Source organism: Rosa rugosa, chromosome 1, assembly GCF_958449725.1.
Source record: "Rosa rugosa chromosome 1, drRosRugo1.1, whole genome shotgun sequence".
NCBI lineage: Eukaryota > Viridiplantae > Streptophyta > Magnoliopsida > Rosales > Rosaceae > Rosa > Rosa rugosa.
Window position 1 is genome coordinate 46,661,658 of NC_084820.1, and position 22,982 is coordinate 46,684,639.

Here is a 22,982-nt window from a genome sequence, read left to right on the forward strand (position 1 = left end):
CACCGATTGTCAATTGATATGGATACAAATGCACCATCTGAACAACAGCCATTCAAGAAACCCATAAAGAACAGAAAGTATGAAGTTTGCACAAGATACAAACAAAGATAAGTTTGTAGATGCAAGGATATGAGATTTAAAGCTACAGGATTGATTTATATGAACCTAAAAAGATAACTCATATGTCTACTAGGTGTAGTTCAGATTCTTTGGACTTGATTTGACACTTGAAAAATTTACGCTTCTCTCTTTGTTTTATTATTTGGATCTGGAAGAATAACATGCAAAACTCAACTACAAGTAAAACTTCAAGAAACAAAAATACCAACATTCAGACCTCCACTAGTATCTAAAGATGTGACAATGGCGCAGAATAAAAGACACATAGCTGGAACTCCAGTTTATAACCTATTAATTCACAAATTTTAAGCCAACTTACCTCATCAAAGTTTGGAATGCGCGGGCTTGCTGAACCAGAATCACTCTCTTCAGAACCATCTTCTAAATTTGTAGCAGCTATTACATCATCAACAAGAGCATAGGGATATGACATTAGTAACAGGAACATTACACCCCAATATAACATGCAATGTAAAACTTCTTTGATTTTCTACAAGCTCATATTACAAACACTAACAAAATTTTTAAGGGAGAAAAATGATGGGTCTCTTGTGAACCACTTCTTTTTTCGTTCTTTACTTAAGAAATAAAAAAGACAGTGAAAGACGGGCTGTGCAAGAGAATGTTCAGACATTTTTTCCATCTACTTGTTTGTACGGAATGTACATACCAAACTCACTTACTAATTAAATGAGCAAGTTGTGAACTTTGACTACTAACATACACTAAACAAAAATGGAAAGGGTAAGCATGGTAGAAGGAAACAAAACGAGCAAGTTGTGAGGTTGCGGTGTTGACAATCGATGGATATACATTCAAGAAAAAAAAGGCAAATTATGATGAAATGAAAAGATTGAAATTCTGAAATTTCCAAATCAATCAAGCTCACTATATTTTGTCAAATGGATCTCAATACTGGCAAGGAAATGCAGAATGTTTGGCCTAGCAAATTCCAGAACAAACTTTTAGGTCCTATATTACTGGGCAGTATAAAGAATGACTAGATATGGCCACAGAGTTCTCTGAGACTTATATTATTTGTTCCAGTTAATAAGAATATAACTTTAATTAACAGGCCACAATTTGGATTTTTGAAAAAGCAAACAAACATAATTCATCATTTCAAAACCCATTTGAATGATACAATCAGGAAGAATAACAAGATCAAGTCAATGTAGGTAAAACGATAAGTTACATAAACCTACTTCAGAACTGTGGGATATGTACTAAGAGATAAGGTTGTCAAAGCTTATTTCTGAAAAAAGTCAGAACATGAAAGCACTTTCACCCCATCCCACCAACTTACCACACGAGGAAACATGTGCAATAGATATGTTAAACAGAACCTAGGCAATAAACTTTACTGATACCTAAATCTTCTGAAGATTGTCTGTAGCACCTTCAAAATCCCTTCAATTACTTTTCCTAGAACTAAACTTGTCATTTTAACTTGAGCATCAAGAGACTAGTGAGAACAAAACACACGCATCCATGAGAACACAATTATTAAACAATAACCCAACAAACTTCACATTTCCGATTTTCAAGCACTGATAACCAAATTTCAAATCATCTAATTGAGGGCCAGAAGAACTTACATATGATTTCTAAAGATGGAGCGCTGCGCACATGTAACACTTTCTCTGATCGTCTTGATATTGATAAACCTGAGTAAAGCTGCGGTCTTTGCAGTATCCAAGTTCTTGCATCATAAGATTGTGAAATCCCAACTCTTGTTCTACCCAAGTTCAAGTTTGTAATTTTAGTATATGATGTCCCTAGGCTACCTGCACAAATAATATCACAAACGAACGACTTTATATAACCTACAAATAAATTCCTTTGCTTTATGTCTTAAATAGAAATCAATCCGAGAAAACACTAGGTTGATACAAGAAATAATTACTATTGCAAATGAAAGTTGCAATAAGAACCCTCAGAATCAACACACGGATCCAGTGCATTGTATCAAACATGCACTAATCAATAATCACTACATTAATTTGATTAACCATTTCAGAGTGTAGAGCTAGAACCCAAAAGCTTCAGTGAATAAAGAGAACAAGAACCCAGGAATCTCAATACCCAAATTTCTAACCATAACCAAATCACCAAATACCCATTTCCCCATAATCAAAAGCAATGAATCAGAGACACAGAATTGAGCAACACCAACTGACATCAAATGCAAATTCAGTGTTTCTGTGAAAGAGAGAAACTCACAGGAAGCCATTGAGATGATTTTGGGGGGACCAGGAAATGAAGAAAGTGGGTTCAGAGGTTTCAGAAATTTTCAGAAAAACCCAAACTTGAAATTTGCACTGACATGAGCAGAGAGTTCAGAGTCTGCCTCAACACACGGCCGTTGAGTTCCAGGAACGAACCAGTAACCACTACCAAGTACCAAGGTTACAGCTGGATTTGGATTCATAGCTGGATCAGCCCATCAGCCCAAGCCCAACAATCTTTTTTCTCCACATGTCCGCCCCTTTTTTTTCTCTTTTTTTTTTTTTTTTTTTTTTTTTGTATTTTAGTTAAAATTGGACTCTGCTTATTCATGCTCAAATATCAAACTTTAAGGGTGAGCTGCGCTTTGCCAGTGATGTTGCGCTTTCTGTTTTGGTTGCTGTTTACTCTGTTGGTTTTGATGCTGTTTTTTGTTGCTTCTGTTTGTCAGTTCTTGAATAAGTCTATACTCTATCGAGTTATGGTTGTCGTCATAGATTCTGGCATACGGATTGATTTGGGTAGCTGATTCATAGTTAACAGGACCCAGTCTTGCTCTGACTTAACTCCGGGTGTTTCTTTATCAGCCTATGTTGAGGAGAGTGGGAGATCCTGGAATAGCCCGCCCAATAGTCTTCTATTGTGGTAAGTTCCTATTCCAGTAATTGCTACTTATTTTGGTCAATTTAGCACGATCAGCGACTCAAATTTGTCTCCGTCGTTGGATTCATTAACGTGTCAGTCTCTCTTTGTTAGAGTGAGGATACGTGTGGGTAGTCTTTTGTTGATGTTCCTTAATGTAAACCCTAGTTGGGTGTTGTGATTGCTTTGTAATTGCAGTTTATGAATGAAGTTATTTCCGATCAAAAAAAAAAAAACTATAAGGGTGAGATGAATTGAACGTATGAAACCTGACCAATGAAAAAGATATGAATCTATGAAATCTTTTTTTTTTGGGTCCTTGACCCAAAGTACAAAAATCAGTTAAGATTATCCCACTTACCCCAGCAACAAATTTTTATTCTCATTAACCCAATTTAAAGCAAAATGACAATTTTAGCCTGAAATTAATTAATAAATTACATCTCATGCCACTATGACTCTCTCTCTCCCCCCGATCTCTACTTCTCTCTCTCTTTCTCTCTCTCTCTCTATCTATCCGCACCTCCGGTGCGTCGAACTCCGGATCACGCCTGAAGCTCTCTCTCTCCACCGGCGGTGCGGCGTCGAACTCCATATCACACATGAAGCTCTCTCTTCACCTCCGGTGCGGTGCCGAACTCCGAAATCACGCCTGAAGCTCCGGTCGGAGCTACCGGAGTTTAACTAAGTCTAGATGCAGAGCGTCGGCGAGGCGATCGTCGGCGGCGAGGCCGATAATAGGTTGATGTGGACCACTGCTCTGCTTCTGCTGCTCTTCGCAATTCTCTCCACTGCTTCTGCTACCAGACCTGGGGCCTCACCCATCGAAGTCGGAGAAAGGAGATCTGCAACCGTCGAAGTCAAAGATGGGAGGAGAAGAAGAAGTGGGTGCCCAAATCAATTTTTTTTTTTTTTAAGTAATGGGACAGAAAAGAAAAAAAAATTTGAATGTCTATTAGATGTCAATAGACATCTATTGGAGGGCAATAGATGTTTCGAATTTATATAATCTCTTCGTTTTTTTCTTTAATCAAAGTTTTATTTGTCTAATTTTAGGAAGATTAGTTCCCATTCTGACGGCCGAAAATTCTATTGGGGGGAAATAGACGTCTATTAGGGGCAATAAGCGTCTATTGGGGGGCAATACATGGCTGATAGTGGTCTATTGGGGGGCAATACATGGCTGATAGTTGTCTATTGGGAGGCAATAGACTATCGGGGCAATAGATGTCTTTTGAGGGGCAATATAGGTCTATTGGGGGCAAAAAAAACCTTTCCGGTGAGATTTTCAGCAAATTCCGGTGGGCGGCGGCCGGTGACCGGACTCCGGCAAAGTCTCCTATGGTTTATTTCTCTTCCATTTTCTCTCAATCTCTCTAAGTTTCAAAGGGGTGAGGGTAAAATGGTATTTAAAAAAATTAAAAAACAATAAAAAAAATCTTAATGGGGTATTAGGGAAGACCTCCTTAGAGTGTTTTGGGTAAGAGAGAATTAAAAAAACTTAATGTGGTGAGTGGGAAAAAAATCTTTTAAAATGGGGTAAATTGACAAAAACCTTTTTTTTTTAAGCAAATTACCACCAACTACAAGCCCGCCCAAATTTTGTCCATGCGCAGAGGCCCATCAGTTGATTCCCATGCGGCCTACTAAATCTCATACGGGGTATTATTTTTATTTTTTTTATTATTCTATTAGATTGAAGTTGACAGAACTATCCTCATAATCTTATATCGGGAGGGAGGAGAGAGAGAGAGAGAGAGAGAGAGAGAGAGAGAGAGAGAGAGAGAGAGAGAGAGAGAGAGAGAGAGAGAGAGAGAGAGAGAGAGAGAGAGAGAGAGAGAGAGAGAGAGAGAGGATCTGCAATTGTTAGATTTGAAATGAAACAGAAAGAAAGATGAGGATTTGCAATTGGAAGGATTCGAAATGAGCGAGATCGATGAGAATCTATAATTGTAAGGATTTGAAATGGTAATTTCTCAGTTTTCTACTCGATCTGAAACAATTTTTTCTGCATGTTGATTTTAGGATGTGAGAGAGATATTGATGTGAATCTGCAATTGTAAAGAATTTGAAATGGGTAATTTCCTTATTTTCTATTCAATTAGAATCAATTTCTTTTGCATATTGATTTCAAGCTATGAGAGAGAGATAAATACATCTCTTTATCACTGAGAAATTTGGAAGCCGAATCTTTCAAATTGACATCCTGGGCTCTAGAATTTTGATTAATATTATATGTTGCATGGTGGAATTAATTAACATAGAGTTTGCATTCATGTTTGAACGCATTTAATTTGTGTGTGAGATTGAGTTTTAGGATACTTACATAAGTTTCTTTTTTTTTTTTTTTTTTTTTTAATAATGCTCAGCTTGTTCTTTGTTAATGAAGGTCAATAACATTTGTGAATATGTTCTTCCTGAGGTACTCAAGATGTGTTTTATATCAAGATCATGACTACTGATGAGGTTTCGAGAACATGGGTGAAGTTGTTTAAGGGTCAACATAGTTGGAAAACTCATAATATATATCTCATTTTAAGTTCATTTGTGAGGAAATTGTAGTAGTTTACTTACCTTTTTATAACAAATGAAACTTTGATATTGTAAATTCTATCGAAGCTTAATTCTAGTTACAATTAACACTTTGATTATACTAATTCGAATTCTTTATAGTCTTTGTTATTGCTTTTCAGTAAGTACTAACACTCAGTAACAAAATGTTGTAAGTATACTGATGGTCAGTAGCAACATCAGTAAGTACACTTACTCAATAAAAATAATTATATAGAAGCTTAATTCTAGTTACAATTAGCACTTTGATTATACTAATTCGAATTCCTTATAGTCTTTGTTATTGCTTTTCAGTAAGTACTAACACTCAGTAACAAAATGTTGTAAGTATACTGATGGTTAGTTTACAAATGTTATAAGTATACTGACGGTCAGTAGCAACATCAGTAAGTACACTTACTCAATAAAAATTTCAATTACTAACTGTCAATAGCAACGACAATAAGTATACATACTATAAGAAGAAACGTCAATAAGTATATTGACTTTTAATAGGAATGTGGTAAATATACTGACTCTCAGTAGTATTGCGTATTTGTTGTTGAGTGCGATAGTAATCATAGTATAAGCTTCCAAGGCTCACTCTACAGTTAATCTTATTGACTTTCATTGGTTACAATATTAATTTCTGGAGGCTTATATTTGGTAATAAATACAGTTTAATATTGCTACTGTCAGTCAATAGCAATATCTTAATTGAATAATATAAATGCGGTGGCAATCTCGTAATTAATAACAACTTGAACAAATGCGGTGGCAATTACGTAATTTATGACAACTTGAGTGTTTAATCACAATTTCTGCTCCTTTCCGTGGTTTTATAGTGACCGCACGGATTTCCACTATCCGTATTCTGCTCATGGTAATTTATCTAATTGATTTTACCTTAATGGTAAAAACCTCTTTTTTTTTCTTTTCTTTTTCACGAGGAAGGTGGTTATCGAAGAAAAACAATAACAATTACATAGAAATAGATGAGAATGAATAAAATATTTTATGTTTTACTAATTCATCAACAAAATATAGATGTAGATCTTAATATCTTATCTTTAGCACGGGGCTTATCAAATTAAGTATTTTATCTGGTTTTCTTCATTCCCAAAGTATTTTCCAAGTCTTGCTTCTGCATGTTCGTCAGTTCATCTACTTCTTAGCTTCTATATTTCGTTTTTGCCTTCTGTTATTAAAACCAGTCAACTAGTTATCGTGTGAAGGCGACACCATAGGTAGGATTGTACACCAACCCTTGAAATAGTTATCAAAGTATTCAAAGTAGTATCTATACTACAAATAACCAAGATGCGCAAGAACCATGATGATCATATATAGGCAACATCCAACGGTTCGTGAAACTTAAGTTAACAAGAACACCTACTGGAGACTTTTGTTATTAAAGTCTTAAATCCAATTTAGACCTTTAGGTTTGAAAAAGAAGAATATTAAAAATGAGACGCAATACTTCATATACGATATTTTAAGTAATTTCTTTTTTAAAATTTATAGTTGCGGCTTCTTCTCTCTAGAAATAGTTAGCCCTACACACACTATATTACTCCCCCCCCCCCCCCCCCCCCCCACAATATGTTTTTCAAAATTCTGCTTGATTTAAATGAAAATTAAGTCTCCGTATAATGCTTGTCTGAAGGGAAACTCCAACCATGAAGTCTCATTTGGGGGTGCTATCCTCATTTTAGCAACTCATTCTTCCACTATTCATATAACACCCAATTCTCATCTACAACCATGAGGTGTTATATGGGGGTGCTATTTTCACTATTCTTGATTAAAATATAAGATCCTTGACCCAAAGCTCAAAATTAGGTCAAGGTATTCTCACTTACACCATCAACTGTTTTTTTATTCCCACTTACATAAATTAAACGTAAAATGTGTTTTAGGGAATCAGAAATTGAGAGAAAATTGTTGTGTATTCTCATTGATAATAGGGGTCTCTTTATATAGAGGATTACAATGCATAGAGTCTGAATCATACAAGGAAAGGTAATCATACATTGAATAGGAATCTCTAGATTTTTCTAATTAAACCCTATTACCACTAGGTCAAGTAACCTAGAGTTTGGGTCAGACACAAAATAGAGATTTACTTAAACACTCCTCCTTGTGTCGCCCAAACGCGGTGCTTCTCTCGTTGCCTCGCTAAAAACCTTGCCGAGGTAACAAAAACCCAGTGGGATAAAAATAACCTCGGTCGAAGGGGAAAAAGAGCACAACACACCCTTCATGTTTCGAGATTTACATGTAGACATCTCCCCCTGATGTCTGCGCCTCCCCATGATGACTACGATCATGGGAGTTCAGATAATTTTCGCAAGCCAATTCTTGCCACATGTTTCTCGAACGTGGATTTGGGCAATGACTTAGTAAACAAGTCTGCCACATTGTCCTCAGATCGAACCTGGTTCACTTTGATCTTGAGGAACTTCTGTTGTTGCTGATTGTAGAAGAACTTAGGCGATATGTGCTTGGTGTTGTCGCATTTGATGTAGCCTTGCTTCATTTGTTCAATGCAAGCAGCATTATCCTCATAAATGCTAGTAGGCTCATCTGTGGTAGATTCCAAACCACAATTACTTAGAACGTGCATAACTATGGATCTAAGCCATATACATTCACGAACTGCTTCGTGAAGAGCAATAATCTCTGCATGATTCGAAGAAGCTAGCGACTAAGGTCTGTTTACTAGACCTCCAAGATATCGCGGTCTTACCCATGGTGAAAACATAACCAGTTTGGGAACGACATTTGTGCGGGTCAGAGAGGTATCCAGCATCAGCAAAACCTTCCAAAACACTTAAATTGTTTTGGGATGGGGAGAGGGAACGCAGTCCACCATGTGTGGGTCCCTGGCATTTGATGGGTCTGAATCCATCATCTCTCTGTTGGGATAGAACAAGCCCATATCGATCGTACCACTTAGGTATCGAAAGATATCTTTAACACCAGTCCAATGACGTCGTGTTGGCGCAGAGCTATATCTAGCTAACAAGTTCACAGCGAATGAGATGCCCGGTCTTGTGCATTGTGCTAAGTACAATAATGTGCTTATTTCACTTAGGTATGGCACTTCTGCCTCTAGCACTTCTTCGTCGTCATCTTTTGGACGGAATGGATCCTTCTTTGGATCAAGACTACGAACGACCATTAGGGTGCTTGAAGGCTTAATTTTGTCAGTGTTAAAACGCCTAAGCATCTTTTGGGTATAAGCTCATTGATGAATCAGGATACCATCTTCACGGTGCTCAAGTTCCAAACCGAGGCAAAATCGTGTTTTCCCAAGATCTTTCATCTCAAACTCGGATTTCAAGTGTTCAGCGGTTTCCCTTAACTCTTTAAGGGTGTCAATTATGTTCATGTCATCGACATAAACCACTACTATTGAAAATCCGGAACTTGTCCTTTTTATGAACACACATGGGCATAGTTCATTGTTGACATATCCTTTACCAATCAAGTAGTCACTAAGACGGTTATACCACATCCGTCCGGATTGTTTCAATCCATATAGGGAGCGTTTCAACCTTATAGCAAACGCGCTCCGTGGTTTAGAGCCACTTGATTTGGTTAACTATATCAAATTCTGCCTGGATCGCATCTTTCCATTTAGGCCAGTCTGCTCTACGTTGGCATTCGTCAACAGAGTGTGGTTCGATGTCATCGGTCTCAATAATCTCACGCGCCACTAAATACGCGAATACATCATCAATGATGATGGAGCTTCTTTCCCACGTCCCATGTACACTAGTGTAATTTATAGAGATCTCTACGTTCTCAGGGATAGGTTCTGACATTGAGGCGTCCCCCAATGATGTCTCTTTGACATAACCATAACCTGGAACATTCTCATGGGACGGATTTTGAGTATCGATGATCAAAGGATTTGTTTGTGCCTCATTCATTCTCTTCCTAGGGCGAGTATCCTTCGAACCGATTGGTCTACCACGCTTCCTTGCGGGATCTGCGGCCATAGACGCCACATCATTGCCATTCTGGGTAATGGCGCCATCTCCTGGGGTCACAGGAGTGACGTTATGCCCAGTATTCGAGACATCAATCCTTGCAGGCACGTTTGCAGCAGGTATGTGTGATCTCGTCACTTTGGCAACATCAGAAAAAGCATCAGGCAGAGTGTCTGCTACGTTCTGGAGCTCGATTGTTCTTCGCACTTCAAGTTCGGACTGTGCGGTACGGGGATCGAGATGAGACATAGTGGGGACAGACCATGACAATTCCTGTCGTTCCTGTTGAACATCTGTGTTCTTATCTCCCCCTAACGATGGGAAGAATGTCTCATCAAAGTGACAATCCGCAAATCTAGCGGTAAAGAGATCGCCTGTCAAGGGTTCAAGATAGCGGACAATAGTTGGAGATTCATAGCCAACATAGATGCCCATTCATCGTTGTGGACCCATCTTAGTACGCTGTGGCGGCGTAATAGGCACACCCAAAAATTCGTAAGTGCGAGATATCAGGCTCGTACTCAGTTACTAGCTGTAACGCAGAGTAAGATTGGGTTGCAGTGGGTCGTAGACGAATTAGCGTCGCTGCATGCAATATTGCATATCCCCAAACAGAAACAGGGAGATTGGTGCGCATAACCAATGTCTGTGCTATCATCTGTAGTCATTTGATAGCGGCTTCTGCGAGACCATTTTGGGTATGAACATGGGGAACTGGATGCTCTACATCAATCCCCAGTGACATGCAATAGTCATCGAAAGTTTTCGATGTAAACTCCCCAGCATTATCAAGTCGAATTGACTTAATTGGATGGTCAGGGTAGTGGGCCCGTAGACGGATAATCTGGGTAAGGAGTTTAGCATAAGCAACATTTCAAGTGGACAACAGCGCGACATGTGACCAGCGTGTCGACACATGAACCAATACCATAAAGTACTTAAAAGGTCCGCATGATGGTTGAATTGGTCCACAGATATCCCCTTGGATTCTCTGTAAGAACGGAATGAGTATTTTAGGATCCTTTGCGTAGGACGGTCTCGGTCCTAATTTCCCGAATGACTGTCTTTGCAAAATGAGCGAGGGGCCTTAGAAGCAACCAATGAGGGTTTTGGTTGGGCCTAAGTGTCTGTAGCTCTATTAGAAGCAAAATGTGTGACTATATCACCCATCATGGCGTTGGAAACATGGAAAGTGGCATCCATGGCGTCTTGACCATGGGGAGAATCATCCATGGAGTCATGACCATGGGGAGGAGCATCTATGGCGTCATGACGATGGTTGGCGCCATATATGGCGTTGTCACAAGGGACTTGGGTGGCCCTATGGCGGCCCAGGACAGCTGCGGTGGCTACTGTCTTACTAAGTCCGGGAATCATTTTTTGATTCTTGCTTCGTCTCACTCTAAAGAATGGATGTCCGTGTGAAGTCTTTAGTATATGGAGCATCATATCACGACCAGGATGTCCTAGTCGGTCATGCCAAAGCCAGTATGTGTCAGAATCCAAGAGATCTTCTTTTATGACGTTATTGGATTCAATATATAGGTCGAATGGTAGTGACATAAAGTCCACTAGATTGACACATAAGCTTCTCTAAAATGCACTTTCGTCCGCAGTCATTAGAGGTAATGCAAATGAACTCTTTTCCGTTCTCAGTATGTGTTTCCGCATGGAATTCGTTGGCTCTTATATCTTTAAAGCTCAATAAGGTTCGATTTGCCACTACAAGAATAAGTTAATCACACGACACTCATCACACGACACATGAGTTTTTGCTGTCGTCTGAGTTAGTCAGACGACAGATTTTTTAAATCGGTCGTCTCATCTCTACTCATCCAACACATGATCATTTCATAAATTTGAGAGATTTCAGACGACACTAACAAGGATATCTGTTGTCTGAATAACCGACAAAAAAAAAACAACATTAATTTATATTTATTTTTTTTCCCTCTCAAAATACCCAAAACCTTTCCGCCAAAAAAAAAAAAAAAAACACCCAAAACCTAACCTAAACCCGAGTTCCCTCCTTAGCTAAAAATTTGGGTCAACTCTCTCTCTCGGCCTCCCTCCGACTCACCATCGCTCTCGGCCTCCCTCCGACCCTCCGACTCACCATCGCTCTCACCCTCAATCACCATCGCTTGCGGCCTCCCTCCGATCCTCCCTGAAAGCCTATCCCTCCCCCCCTTCCTCAATCGAACCAAAATTAATAACCCCAGAAAATGATTTTGCAGAGATTTCTTTGTGGCTCATCTCGGGACGGAGTTGTGTGGTCATTCTTTTAGTCGTGGCCGGAGGACGTGTAGCCTGGCATTGACTCATTGGAGGAAGGCGAAGAAGATGGTGGCTGCAATGAGTCCGGTGGTCGGAAATCGGTGACGGAGGAGAGAGATTCCTCCAGATCCACTTTCTCTCTCCTCCCTCCCTCTCGTCTGTGCTTTTGTCTCCTCTAATGAGCTAAACAAATCCAGCAACTAAAAAAAAGCTTGGTTTGGATGCAGATTTGAGATGTAAAGGAGGTTGATTTTCTTTAATTTGATTTATGCAGATTCTGGGTTTCGTTGTGGTTTCTTTAATATGGTGGTCTTGGTGGTTCTATAAGGAGAATAAATCAAGAATCATGGAGGAGCAACGATCCACTAATATCAACGGTCAATGCTGTTCCAGGTATAGTATTTGATGTTAAGTTACAAATATTTCATATGCATGCCTGGTGTGGTGTAAATGTACTTGTGAAGGCACTGAAATTCTGTTTTCTTTATCAGATTTTAAACCAACTGTTTCTGGGATTCCACCAACTACTCCAGGAAAGAAGAGCATGACAGGGGTGATTATTGGCGTTGCAGTCTCTGTCGGAGTTGTGAGCTTGCTATTAATATTTGCAGTTTTATATTTGAGGAGAAAAATACCAGACAAGGATGACGATGAAGGTAAGAGCACAATATAAGTATAGTTGCATGCGGTTCAAGGTTCTTCTGATATTTGAGAATCATGCAAGAGCCTTGATCAGGCACTTTTTGGTACATATAATCCTATCTTCTACCAATCGTACACTCTGTGCATTTTACTTTTATATTGCATACAAAAAATACTCTGCAGCTGCAACTACTCCACATTCTACATCCTACATTTTTTATGTAGTCCTTTCTCGATCTCTTTGCAGAAGAGTGAAGACTAAAGAAAACAAAAGGCAATTATGTGAACATTAAGAAATTACAAACCTGCTCGGTGGTTTTTCAAACAAAAAAGAAAATTACTGCTAGTTAAAGTTTACATGTGCTGTGTGTAAATCAATTATTTGTAGAACAATTAATATAAGAGTCCAATTTGGATTTTCAACATCGAAAGCAATTTTGAACTAGTCCAAGTCTCATTTTCTTTTTCTTTCTCTCTGGTTTTCTTATTAAATCTTAACATGCATTGCATTTCCCAGACTTAATTTGAGGTTCTTGTATTTGTCACATAATAAAAGTTTGTTACTGGAATAATGGATGTACGTCAGGAAACAACTTGCATCTTGACTGGCATACCAGATTCAATATCTAGCTTGTTGGGAACAGCAAGAGGACTTGCCTATCTTCATGAGGAGTCGAGGCCAAGGATAGTACATAGAGATGTCAAAGCCAGTAATATTTTGCTTGATGCAGACCTCTCCCCAAAAGTATCAGATTTTGGACTGGCAAAGCTTTATGATGATGAGAAAACCCACATCAGCACCCGAGTTGCAGGGACAATGTAAGCCACTGTTACTTTTATAGATCCGTCCTTGTACTTCTGTTCTATATATGTACCATGTTGTTAATATCTTGTTCTGTTGGAAGACTATTTACATATACCAAAATATTCTTCCGCATTGTTAATGATGGAATTGAGTTCATATTCATACTAGCTGATGAATTTTCGATGCACATATAGTATATGGCATGTTATAATGTAAATAATGGCTAAACCGAAACTACATTTTCAGTAACCAACTTGATAACCGGAATTGACCTGATGCAGTCTCCTGTGAATCCTAATCTTTCATTGCTCACTGGGATTATAGGAGAAGGAAGGTGATCCAAGTATATTTCTTCTTCTAGCTGGTAATATTGTACCCTTGCTGGTTTGATCTTCTTTGGCTCAGGTCACACTATCCATTCTAAGCCATGTATTACTCTTTGTATCTTTCTGTCTAGTAATGATGCTGTATAAGTAAAATGAGAAACAATTTTAGATAGGATCCGGTTGTTTTCACCGCTCATAATGATAAGTTCTATACATCTGTTTATAGTGCACTTACACTGTTGATAATATGAATCCCACATGAGAAAATGAAGACTTTGCTTATGGGTTTGTAATCAGATTATTAATTATTTTATCATACATATGCTTAAGTTCATGTAATGGATGTTGCTATTGATTACTGTACACTTTGGTAGACTTAATGGTATTCATTTGAATTGTACTCTTCTTAATTATTTCTGTTATGCTTTGTCGCTAAACTCAAGTTATGATGAGCTATTGTGATTTTTGCTTCTATCTCATGCAGAAATTCAGAAGCCGAGGAAGAAATTTTTACAAGAGTTAATAGTAGATCCGGAGGCTTTTCTCCCTTCAAATTATAGACAATCGAGCAGCGAGCTTTCCAGATGTGCCAACAGGTGAAGGACACATGAGTAAGAATCTAATTTAATTGAGATTTTGAAAAGCTTTTTATGTAAAATAAACCAGTGAGCCAATTTGGATGGGAGTTGAATCAATTGATAATAATCGATAAGCATCTGTTTTTTGGTGGAAAAGTGAAATACTTGATTTGTAGGTAGAAACTTTTATCCAAGTAGTTCAATTCTTCTACTACCCTATATTTCATTCATTATTCTTTTTGCAGGTGGAAACTTTTATCCAAGTAGTTGCAACATTCACATGCATAGTGAAATTGGCATCCGGTTTGGGTTCTGGTGCACTTAGGCTTATGGTATTTTGTACTTATGCTTTGATTTTGTACTCATCTTATCAAGTTAAGTGTAAGAGATATATGTAGTGGCATTTTTTAGGGATGAAAATTTTATGAAGTGTTTCTTTTACATTCAGCTTCTTATATATGTAAGAACAGATGACATTGATATATGACAATGTTATATTTTGGATTTGTTCAGGATATGAATGTTCATATTTGCAACAAGTGTGCAAAGTTAATTCAGACAACATATATAGGTCAAATAACTGTAGTTTCCAAAGGTATCACACAACTGAAGGGTTCACAAAACCATTGTCTGAGATCCACTCATACAACACATCTAAAAACAGCAAATAATACATGTTGTCTGAACTTCATTTCAGACAACAGAAATAACAAATTGATGTCGTGCGATCTCCATTCCGGTAACATGTATAATAAAGTTACTGTCGTCTGATATTGAGATCAGACAACAGATATAACAATAATATGTCGACTCAGATTCATTTCAGACAACAGAAATAACAAATTGATGTTGTGTGATCTCCATTCTGATAACATGTATAATAAAGTTACTGTCGTCTGATATTCAATTCAGACAACAGATATAACAATAATATGTTGACTAAGATTCATTTCAGACAACAGAAATAACAAATTGATGTTGTGTGATCTTCATAAGACACAACTAAAACAACAATGACAGTTGTTGGAGATTCATTTCAGACAACAGTGTCATTAAAACTGTGTGGTGTGAAATTCATTTCACACATCATGTAGTTGTGTTGCTGTTGTCTGAGATTCATCACACACAACACAGTTTTCCTAAAACTGTTGAGGTAATATAGCTTTTCTCAACAGTTAATAAATGAACTGTCGTGTGAGTTTGTAACAGACAACAGTTAAACCTAATTATTTTAATTTGGAAATATTCAGACGACACATACTTAGCTATATATGTTGTGTGAATTTTGAACAGACAATGGTTTTTAACTGTCGTCTGAATGAGGCCAATCAGACGACAGGCTACTAGACAACAGCAGCTTTTTCATTCAGACGACAGTTAATGAACTGTCGTCTGATTGACTTTGTGGTATAGTGTGCCTTAAGAGTGTATAGAGCTTCTGCGACTTTAATCAAGGTGCCATTAGGCAATAGGAATTGGGCCATTCCATGTCCCTGAACTAAACCTGATGGCCCAGCCATCGTAGTCACAGAGAAATATGTAGGCAACATCTCTAAGAATAATTGCCTATGGCGTAGAATGGTGTGCGTAGTCGCACTATCCGCAAGACATTGTAGTTCTCCAAAATCCATTCCTAAAAGAAAAGGTTCGTAATTAAAAAGGATTCATAAAGAAAAGAACTCAACTTTTATTAATAAGCCAACGGGATTACATCATTGTCTCTTTCACTAGAGAAAATCTAATAAAAAAAAACTAGCTAATGCAAAACAATGGTAGTCGTCTAACTTCTTTCGGTAATTCCAACGCAAATGTGACCAGGTGAGTAGAGAGATGTCGGTGGAGCAAGGCTCACTTAAGTATCACAAATCTCAAAACCTTCCTAGACATCACATTTTTATTGAGTACGCCTACTTTGAAGAAAGATTAAACCATTGGCATCGACTACAAAAATAATATGGCAATTGCCTACATCTCTTGGAAAATAAAAAGACTTAATCAAAATCGCCAATTTCTGGGTCTTGATCCTTGAAGTCTTCCACCCTTAGATCGAGATCGCCATCTTGATCTTCTTGTTCCATGTAATTTTCCTCCCTTGCTTCACGATACATCTTGTATGTGTTTGCAACATTCTGGGATGCTTTACACGCCCTTGCCCAATGTTCTGGTAGTCCACACCTAAGACAAGCATCTTTATGGTCAGGTTCCCTTGATCGAGGCGCTTTAGAAGGGTTTTGGGGACGGTTCCTTCCTTTGGTGGCGTCACCACCATAACCGGAGGCTTGGCCTCTCTCTCTCTTCACACGTTTACCTCCACGGTTCCGTGCACGCCTATCTTGGCGGTTTTCTTCCTCTTTAGGGCGAGAATATGGACCAGAATGTCTAGAATTATCCCTATCCTTAGGGTTTCACTCCTTGCGCCCTCCCTTAGGGGCGCGACTATAATTAGACTCCAGAATTGACTTGGCTCCCACGGGTCTAGAGTTATAGTTCTTCACAAGTATGTTGTCGTGCTTTTCAGCTACGTTCATGGCACCAATAAGCTCATGAAATCTTGTGATGCGTCTAGCATTGACATCAATCCGATAGTTCTTGGCTACCATCAATGCAGAGACGGGGAAGGTAGAGAGAGTATTCTCGATCAACATCGTATCAGTGATTTTTTGCCCACAGAATTCCATCAAAGACTTGATACGAAGTGCTTCTGAATTCTAGTCAAGTACAGACTTAAAATCACAGAAGCGAAGGCTATGCCATCTCACTTCTAAGTCTGGAAGCAAGGAGTCACGAATGTTGCCAAAACGCTGCTCGAGTTCTACCCATAGTTTTCTTGGGTCTTCCTCATTGAGGTGCTTATTCTGGAACGCGTCATTCATGTGCCTTGTCATGAGAATGATGGCTTTAGCTTCATTTGCCTCTCTCGTAGCTCTATTTACTTCAAAAGCAGCAGCTTGTTGAGGAGTAAGCACGTCCTGACATGGCTCTTGGATCGTACACAGGATCCCATCAGCCTTAAGATGCTGGCACACATCATAGACCCACCTGTGGTATCCTGCGCCTGTTGTCTCTAGTGGAGCGAAACTCAACTTGTTCAGATTACTCATCCTGAAAAAACAACAAGAAAATAGGGTTAGTTTCGGAGAGAAATAGGCTACCACGAAAAGAATAAAAATTTCTAAGCATAGTCGCTTCCAATAAATTCGATTCCAAGAGGGGTTGGATTAGATCGAAACAATGGTGTTTGTGGTCGATCGTTTTATCTCAACAAACTCTAAGTTTGGAGGATTCTACAAGCTCCAAGCTTGGAATGAGCACAAACTCCACAGTTCGGCTTTTTGGTCTCCCCTATGAAGAAGAAAGGGGAGCAGAAGAAGGGAGGTTGCAAAGTCCCCGATAAAAAGAAGAGAAATTGAATTAAAAAAACTCTAAAAACGGGAACTTTTAGAAAAAAAAAAGACCTCGAAATAGGTCACCGGAAAAAATCGTCGGAGGTCGGCCGGAAAAGTCGTCGGAGCTGACGTGGCAGTCTGACGCTGACGTGGCAGTCGGATGCTGACGTGGGTGCTGGGGCGGACGCTGACTGGGCGCTGACTGCGGACGCTGACGTGGATCAGGCTCTGGGCTGACGTCAGTGGGCTTTAGGCCTATTGTGCTTCTCGGCCGTGGGCTGCTGCTGTGCTTCTGGGCCGAGGGCTGCGTCTGTTTCTTTCTTCTGGGCCTAGGGCTGCACCTTAGCTTCTGGGCCTAGGACTTCCTTCTGGATTGGGCTCGGTGGTGAAGATGCAAAAATCTGGCAGATGCAGACCGGCTAGGAATGTCAGAGGATCTACTGGCCGGTTCAGGGTTTTTACGGTCGGTTCCAGGAAATTTTTGGTTGGTTTCCGGATTCTGGGGTAGGTCTACAGCTTCTAACAGAAGATGGCGGTGAAAGGTGGACGGGAAGAATGCGAACCAGGCAGGGGATCTACGGATTCTTCTTGGGGCCGGTTCAAGTTGATTCCGGCCAGTTCTGGGGGTGGCGCCGCCGGTTCTGAGTTCCTGGAGTCTGTGGCTTTAAGGTGGGCGGCGGAGGTTTCTAGGATTTGAGGGCTACGAATTTAGGGTTTCAGGGTTAGGGCTTCGTGCTGATAACGTGTTTTAGGGAATCAGAATTTGAGAGAAAATTGATGTGTATTCTCACTGATAATAGGAGTCTCTTTATATAGAGGATTACAATGCATAGAGTCCGAATCATACAAGGAAAGGTAATCATACATTGAATAGGAATCTCTAGATTCTTCTAATTAAACCCTATTATCACTAAGTCAAGTAACCTAGAGTTTGGGCCAGACACAAAATAGGGATTTACTTAAACATAATGATAATTTTTCCCTCAGTCTAATTAAAAAATAGAAAATTACTCATAAGTGGTAGTTTGAAACTTTAATTAGCCATAAGGCCACTAATTGTTTTTTGTACACATACGGTCATTTCAGACCCAAACTATTTTTCGGCGATGACAATTTTGCCCATCCACCTTAGAACAAACAAAAAATTCTGATATCTCTATGCAACTACAAAAAAAAAAAAAATCTGATCTCTCTCTCTCCCCCCGGCGAAGTACTCATTCTCTCCACCATCACATCGGCAACTGGAATTGAATCTCCTACGTACGATGCCGTTTCGCGACTGGATCTCTGACGCACGAATTGGATCTCCGATGCATGACGCCGACTGGAACCAAAACTCTGATTCTCTCTTCTTCATCTCAACGCCACCGGCCATGTCTCCGTCTCAGGCTCCCTCGATGACTCCCTCAGATTCCTCCATCTCAGGTGTGTTTTGATTGTACACCTCCAACTCAAGGACATCACGTCATCATTTTTCTCTCTGATCTCTTATTTTTGCATTTTCTCTAGAAAGTTGAAGAAGCTCGTGTTTTAGTTCAGCAATGGTCGCTGCCATTGATTAGATCTCCAAGCTCAAATCTGAGGTAGCCACTCTCAGCCAAATCAAGTATCTCTATCTCCGCCTCCGATCCTTTCAAATTTTTCGTTTCGTTTCCGATTGCCATTTGAACTGAGCTTCATTTGTTTTTATGGTGTAACGAGAATGAGAAGAATAGATTCATCAACCTCTTCTCTCACTATCTCAGGTAATTCAATTATAAATCGCATTTGTTTGTTTGTTTGGTTGCTAGAAAGGTAATGATGCTCATTGAGACGCAAATCACAATGGAATAGTGTCTTCGTCTCATTGCTCTATGTTGAAAATGTGATCTAAATTGTACTAATGCATGTAGCAGTTGAACTTGAGCGACATACGTAGATTGGAGTAAGATCCCAAAAGATATATTTAAAGCTTGAAAGACAATTTTATGCATATCTGTAGTTGTATCCTACTTTTCCTTTTTCAACTTGTAACACTTTTATGGTTTGCAAATAGTGTATTAAATGTCTGCTTGGCTGGGAGAGGCCAGACTGAAATGCAATTGTGTTGGAAGAGTTACCTAGTTGTTTCCTTTGTCTAGATGTGGAAGCCTGACTGTTCTAGGATAGGTTTTTTTTATTTTTTTATTTTTGGTGGAATTCATGTTCACTGCTTGTACTGTTCTTTTTGTTTTTATTCTGTTTTTCTTTTTTAAATACAAAAAATCTTACGTCACCAACCATTGTAATCAAAGATGGGATAGTGTTGAATGTCATTTATACATTAGAACAAGTGATATTTTATATTTCAGTTCATCAGTTCACGTCAAAACTATTTGGCGGCAGGTGGGAGTCCACTTTCTGCTCTTTGGAGGAGTGTGATGGTTGCACCTTCAACTATTGGTGACTTGCAAATGATAGTGAAAGTGTGTTATCCAAGTTTAGAGTCTCTCTCTGTCAAGCTCGCAGGTTTGCTCTATAACATGTTGGGAATTGTTTCGTATTACATGAATTTTACAAACTGTTGACTAGTGTCTTGTTCTAGAAATACTTAGAAGTGTGATCAACTCTGTCATATTACACCAAGTTGGTGGATTTCAAGCTTTAGTTTGCTTTGTTTTGATTTCTCGGGCTCTATATGTGCAAAATTACTTATACTTGATTTCGGGCTAGTTTGGGATTGCTGTGACTTTTAAAAAAAACTGCTGTTGCTGTGTTGTGAGAATAATCCGCTGTGAATTAAAACAGTTTCATGTTTGGTAAATAATATTTTTAAAAGTGCTGTCACTACATAAAACAACTGCAGAGTGTGTTTTGATCCACAGCAGCTTCTAAAAGCAACCTCTGGGCTGCTTCTAAAATCTGCTGCCAGTGACCTATAACTTTCAATTAAAGCTGCTTTTTATTTATTTACCAAACACAATAAAATCAAAAATTTTGAACAAAAGCTGATTTTTTTAAAAGCGAAGCAATCCCAAACGGGGCCTTCATATGTATCAAGATTGATTCAGGCTATTGGTAGCTGTCTAAAACTGTTATAGTAATTTTTGAACACAGCGATAGTAGCTTTCTATCCCTATATTAGTATATTTTTAATCTGATGTCAGTAGCTTTTTTGTTTTCATTTTGATTGGTTTCGAGTGGTTCAATAGCTTACTAAATTGGAAAAGCATGGTTCTGAATGAAATTCAATTTCTATCTTGTTGATATTTTGTATCATTAGCATTTCTTGTTTGGAATTTGTGTTACACTATCAACATGTATAATAAGCTGGTTTTGTGTAATCAGTATTTATGTCAGTAGCTTTCTATTACGGGTCCAATAGCTTTTGACATGTGTTATAGTAGCTTTATATACCTATGTCAATAGATTTTTTTACTGGTCCAGTAGCTTTGTACATGTTTTACAGTTGCTTTCTACACCTGTGTCAATAGCTTTTTATTACTGGTCCAGTAACTTTGTACGTGTGTTATAGTAGCTTTCTGTATGAAATTAGCTTTTTAGATTGCATATTTTTTATTGCTGTTTTTAGTTTTCATTTCAAATACTAATATTTTGTTGTATCATTGTTATTGCAAAATTCTTCCCCTTTGCATGTGTAGTAGTAGATTTTGAAAATCATGTGAATTTGGATATTGAAGCCTCCATTGACCAAGAGATTATTCGGCCAACCAAGAAATATTGAAATGAAGTCTCGTGCGGAAGGTGGCAAAATAATGCCTATGGGTTTAGAGCGTCACCATTGAAAAATGACAGTAGCATTACAACATTGACAGTAGCTTTATACAACTATTGTAATAGATTTTCATAACTATGGTAATGGCTTTTGACAACTATGGAAGTTGCTTTTTACATAGTTATATCATTATTGAACCCTGCATACTTTTTATACCATTGAATATGTTTCTTTTTCTCTATGGTAGTAGCATTTTTATTTTGGTTGTATCCTTTACATTTCCACAACTTTGTTAGTCTCTAAGAATAGCTTTCTCAATCTCTAGGAGTAGTTTTTGTTCTACTTTGTTATAGCTTTCTCAATCTCTATGAGTAGTTTTTGTTCTACTTGGTTATAGCTTTTGGCATTGATGAGAGTAGCTTTTGATGATGGTGTGAGTAGCTTTTGTTACTAGTGAGAGTAGTTTTTTGGTGTTGATGACAGTAGTTTTTATTGTTGATGACAGTAACTTTTGGTGTTTGTAACAGTAACTTTTGGTGTTTGTAACAGTAGCTTTTGTTGGTGAGTAGCTTTTGTTACTAGTGAGAGTAGTTTTTTGGTGTTGATGACAGTAGTTTTTATTGTTGATGACAGTAACTTTTGGTGTTTGTAACAGTAACTTTTGGTGTTTGTAACAGTAGCTTTTGTTGGTGGGGATAGTAGCTTTTGGTTTTGAGGAGTGTAGCTTTTGTTGGTGACAGTAGCTTTTTCTGACCTCGCCAGAGGTTGCTGGAAATCTCGCCAGAGTAGCTTTTGTTGAAAACAATAGTTTTTATTGCTAGTGACAGTAGGTTTTGTTGGTAACAGTAGTTTTTGTTGCTGGTGACAGTAGCTTTTGTGACCTCGCCGGAGGTTGCCGGAAATTTTATCAGAGTAGCTTTTATTGCTAGTGACAGTAGCTTTTGTGGTCGCCGGAGTTCGCCAGAAGTTAATCGGAGGTCCACCAGAAGTTGGCTGGAGGTCGGGCGACGGCTGGAGACCCTTCAAAGTTGGCCCGAGGTCGACCGGAGACCCGCCGGAGTTGGTCGGAAACCTCGTCGGAGATGATAGAGAGAATGATTGTTGACTTTTTACTCTAGTGGCATTTATGTAGATATGTTTATTTTTTATATCCAAAATTTAACACCTTTTTAATCTAGTGGCCTTATGACGGAAAAAAATAGTTGGTGACCTTATGGCTAAAAAAACATTCAAAAATGCACTTATATGTAATTTACCCATTCAAAAACTACATTCATGCCACTCTCTCCTCTCTTTCTCATCCCTCTGATCCACCACTCTCTCACCAGATTACTCTCTCTCTCTCGCCGAGATATCAACGCCGGAGCTCCAGCAAAACCACAATGATATCATAATAAAACCAAATCAATTGTGCGCGTGTCATCGTCGTCGTCGAGATCCTCTTCGTCCACCACGACGTCGTCTTCAAACTGCTTCTCATGACCGTCATATTGATTGTCGTCAGCACACTGGTCGTCGTTGTGGTCCTCCAGAACCGGTGATTCCAGTTTCGGATGTCGTCGTATCAGAAGTGGAAGACGGTCCGGCGAGTCGGAGCAGTATCCAAGAATCATAGTCGCGGTCGTTCAAAATCTCTCTCTCTGCAGAATCACTGCCTCAGCCCGCTTCCGGCAAATCTCTCTTTCTTTAACCTCTGCCTCGGCCCTTCCTCGATCCGCTCTAGTAATCCGATAAATGT

At 38.9% G+C, this 22,982-nt stretch overlaps 1 protein-coding gene and 2 long non-coding RNA genes across 9 annotated transcripts in view; 2 read left to right on the forward strand and 1 right to left on the reverse strand.

Moving 5' to 3' along the window:
• Positions 1 to 2,513, reverse strand: part of LOC133725135 (uncharacterized) — a 6,051-nt gene extending 3,538 nt beyond the window's left edge. The window contains exons 1-3 of one of the 2 annotated variants that reach the window (XM_062152268.1): positions 2,344 to 2,513; positions 1,719 to 1,907; positions 440 to 516 (exon numbers count right to left, since the gene is read on the reverse strand). In XM_062152268.1, the coding sequence (XP_062008252.1) occupies positions 440 to 516; positions 1,719 to 1,907; positions 2,344 to 2,353 (276 nt within the window). In that variant the 5' untranslated portion in view covers positions 2,354 to 2,513. The remainder of the gene's footprint in view (positions 1 to 439; positions 517 to 1,718; positions 1,908 to 2,343) is intronic. The other variant, XM_062152267.1, reaches the window with a different exon arrangement.
• A 9,065-nt stretch (positions 2,514 to 11,578) lies between these two features.
• LOC133739071 (uncharacterized) lies at positions 11,579 to 14,676 on the forward strand. Of its 5 annotated transcripts, none has more exons than XR_009860442.1 (6): positions 11,579 to 12,206; positions 12,305 to 12,469; positions 13,042 to 13,274; positions 13,507 to 13,624; positions 14,071 to 14,197; positions 14,410 to 14,676. It is a non-coding gene; the product is annotated as an uncharacterized LOC133739071 (long non-coding RNA). The 5 variants fall into 5 exon arrangements; XR_009860439.1 differs by having other exon boundaries at positions 11,579 to 11,969; positions 12,088 to 12,206; positions 13,507 to 14,197; XR_009860436.1 differs by having other exon boundaries at positions 13,507 to 14,197.
• A 4,041-nt stretch (positions 14,677 to 18,717) lies between these two features.
• LOC133739086 (uncharacterized) lies at positions 18,718 to 22,489 on the forward strand. Of its 2 annotated transcripts, none has more exons than XR_009860447.1 (4): positions 18,718 to 18,975; positions 19,060 to 19,295; positions 19,915 to 22,008; positions 22,113 to 22,489. It is a non-coding gene; the product is annotated as an uncharacterized LOC133739086 (long non-coding RNA). The 2 variants fall into 2 exon arrangements; XR_009860446.1 differs by having other exon boundaries at positions 19,915 to 20,037; positions 21,922 to 22,489.
• The last annotated feature ends 493 nt before the right edge of the window (positions 22,490 to 22,982 follow it).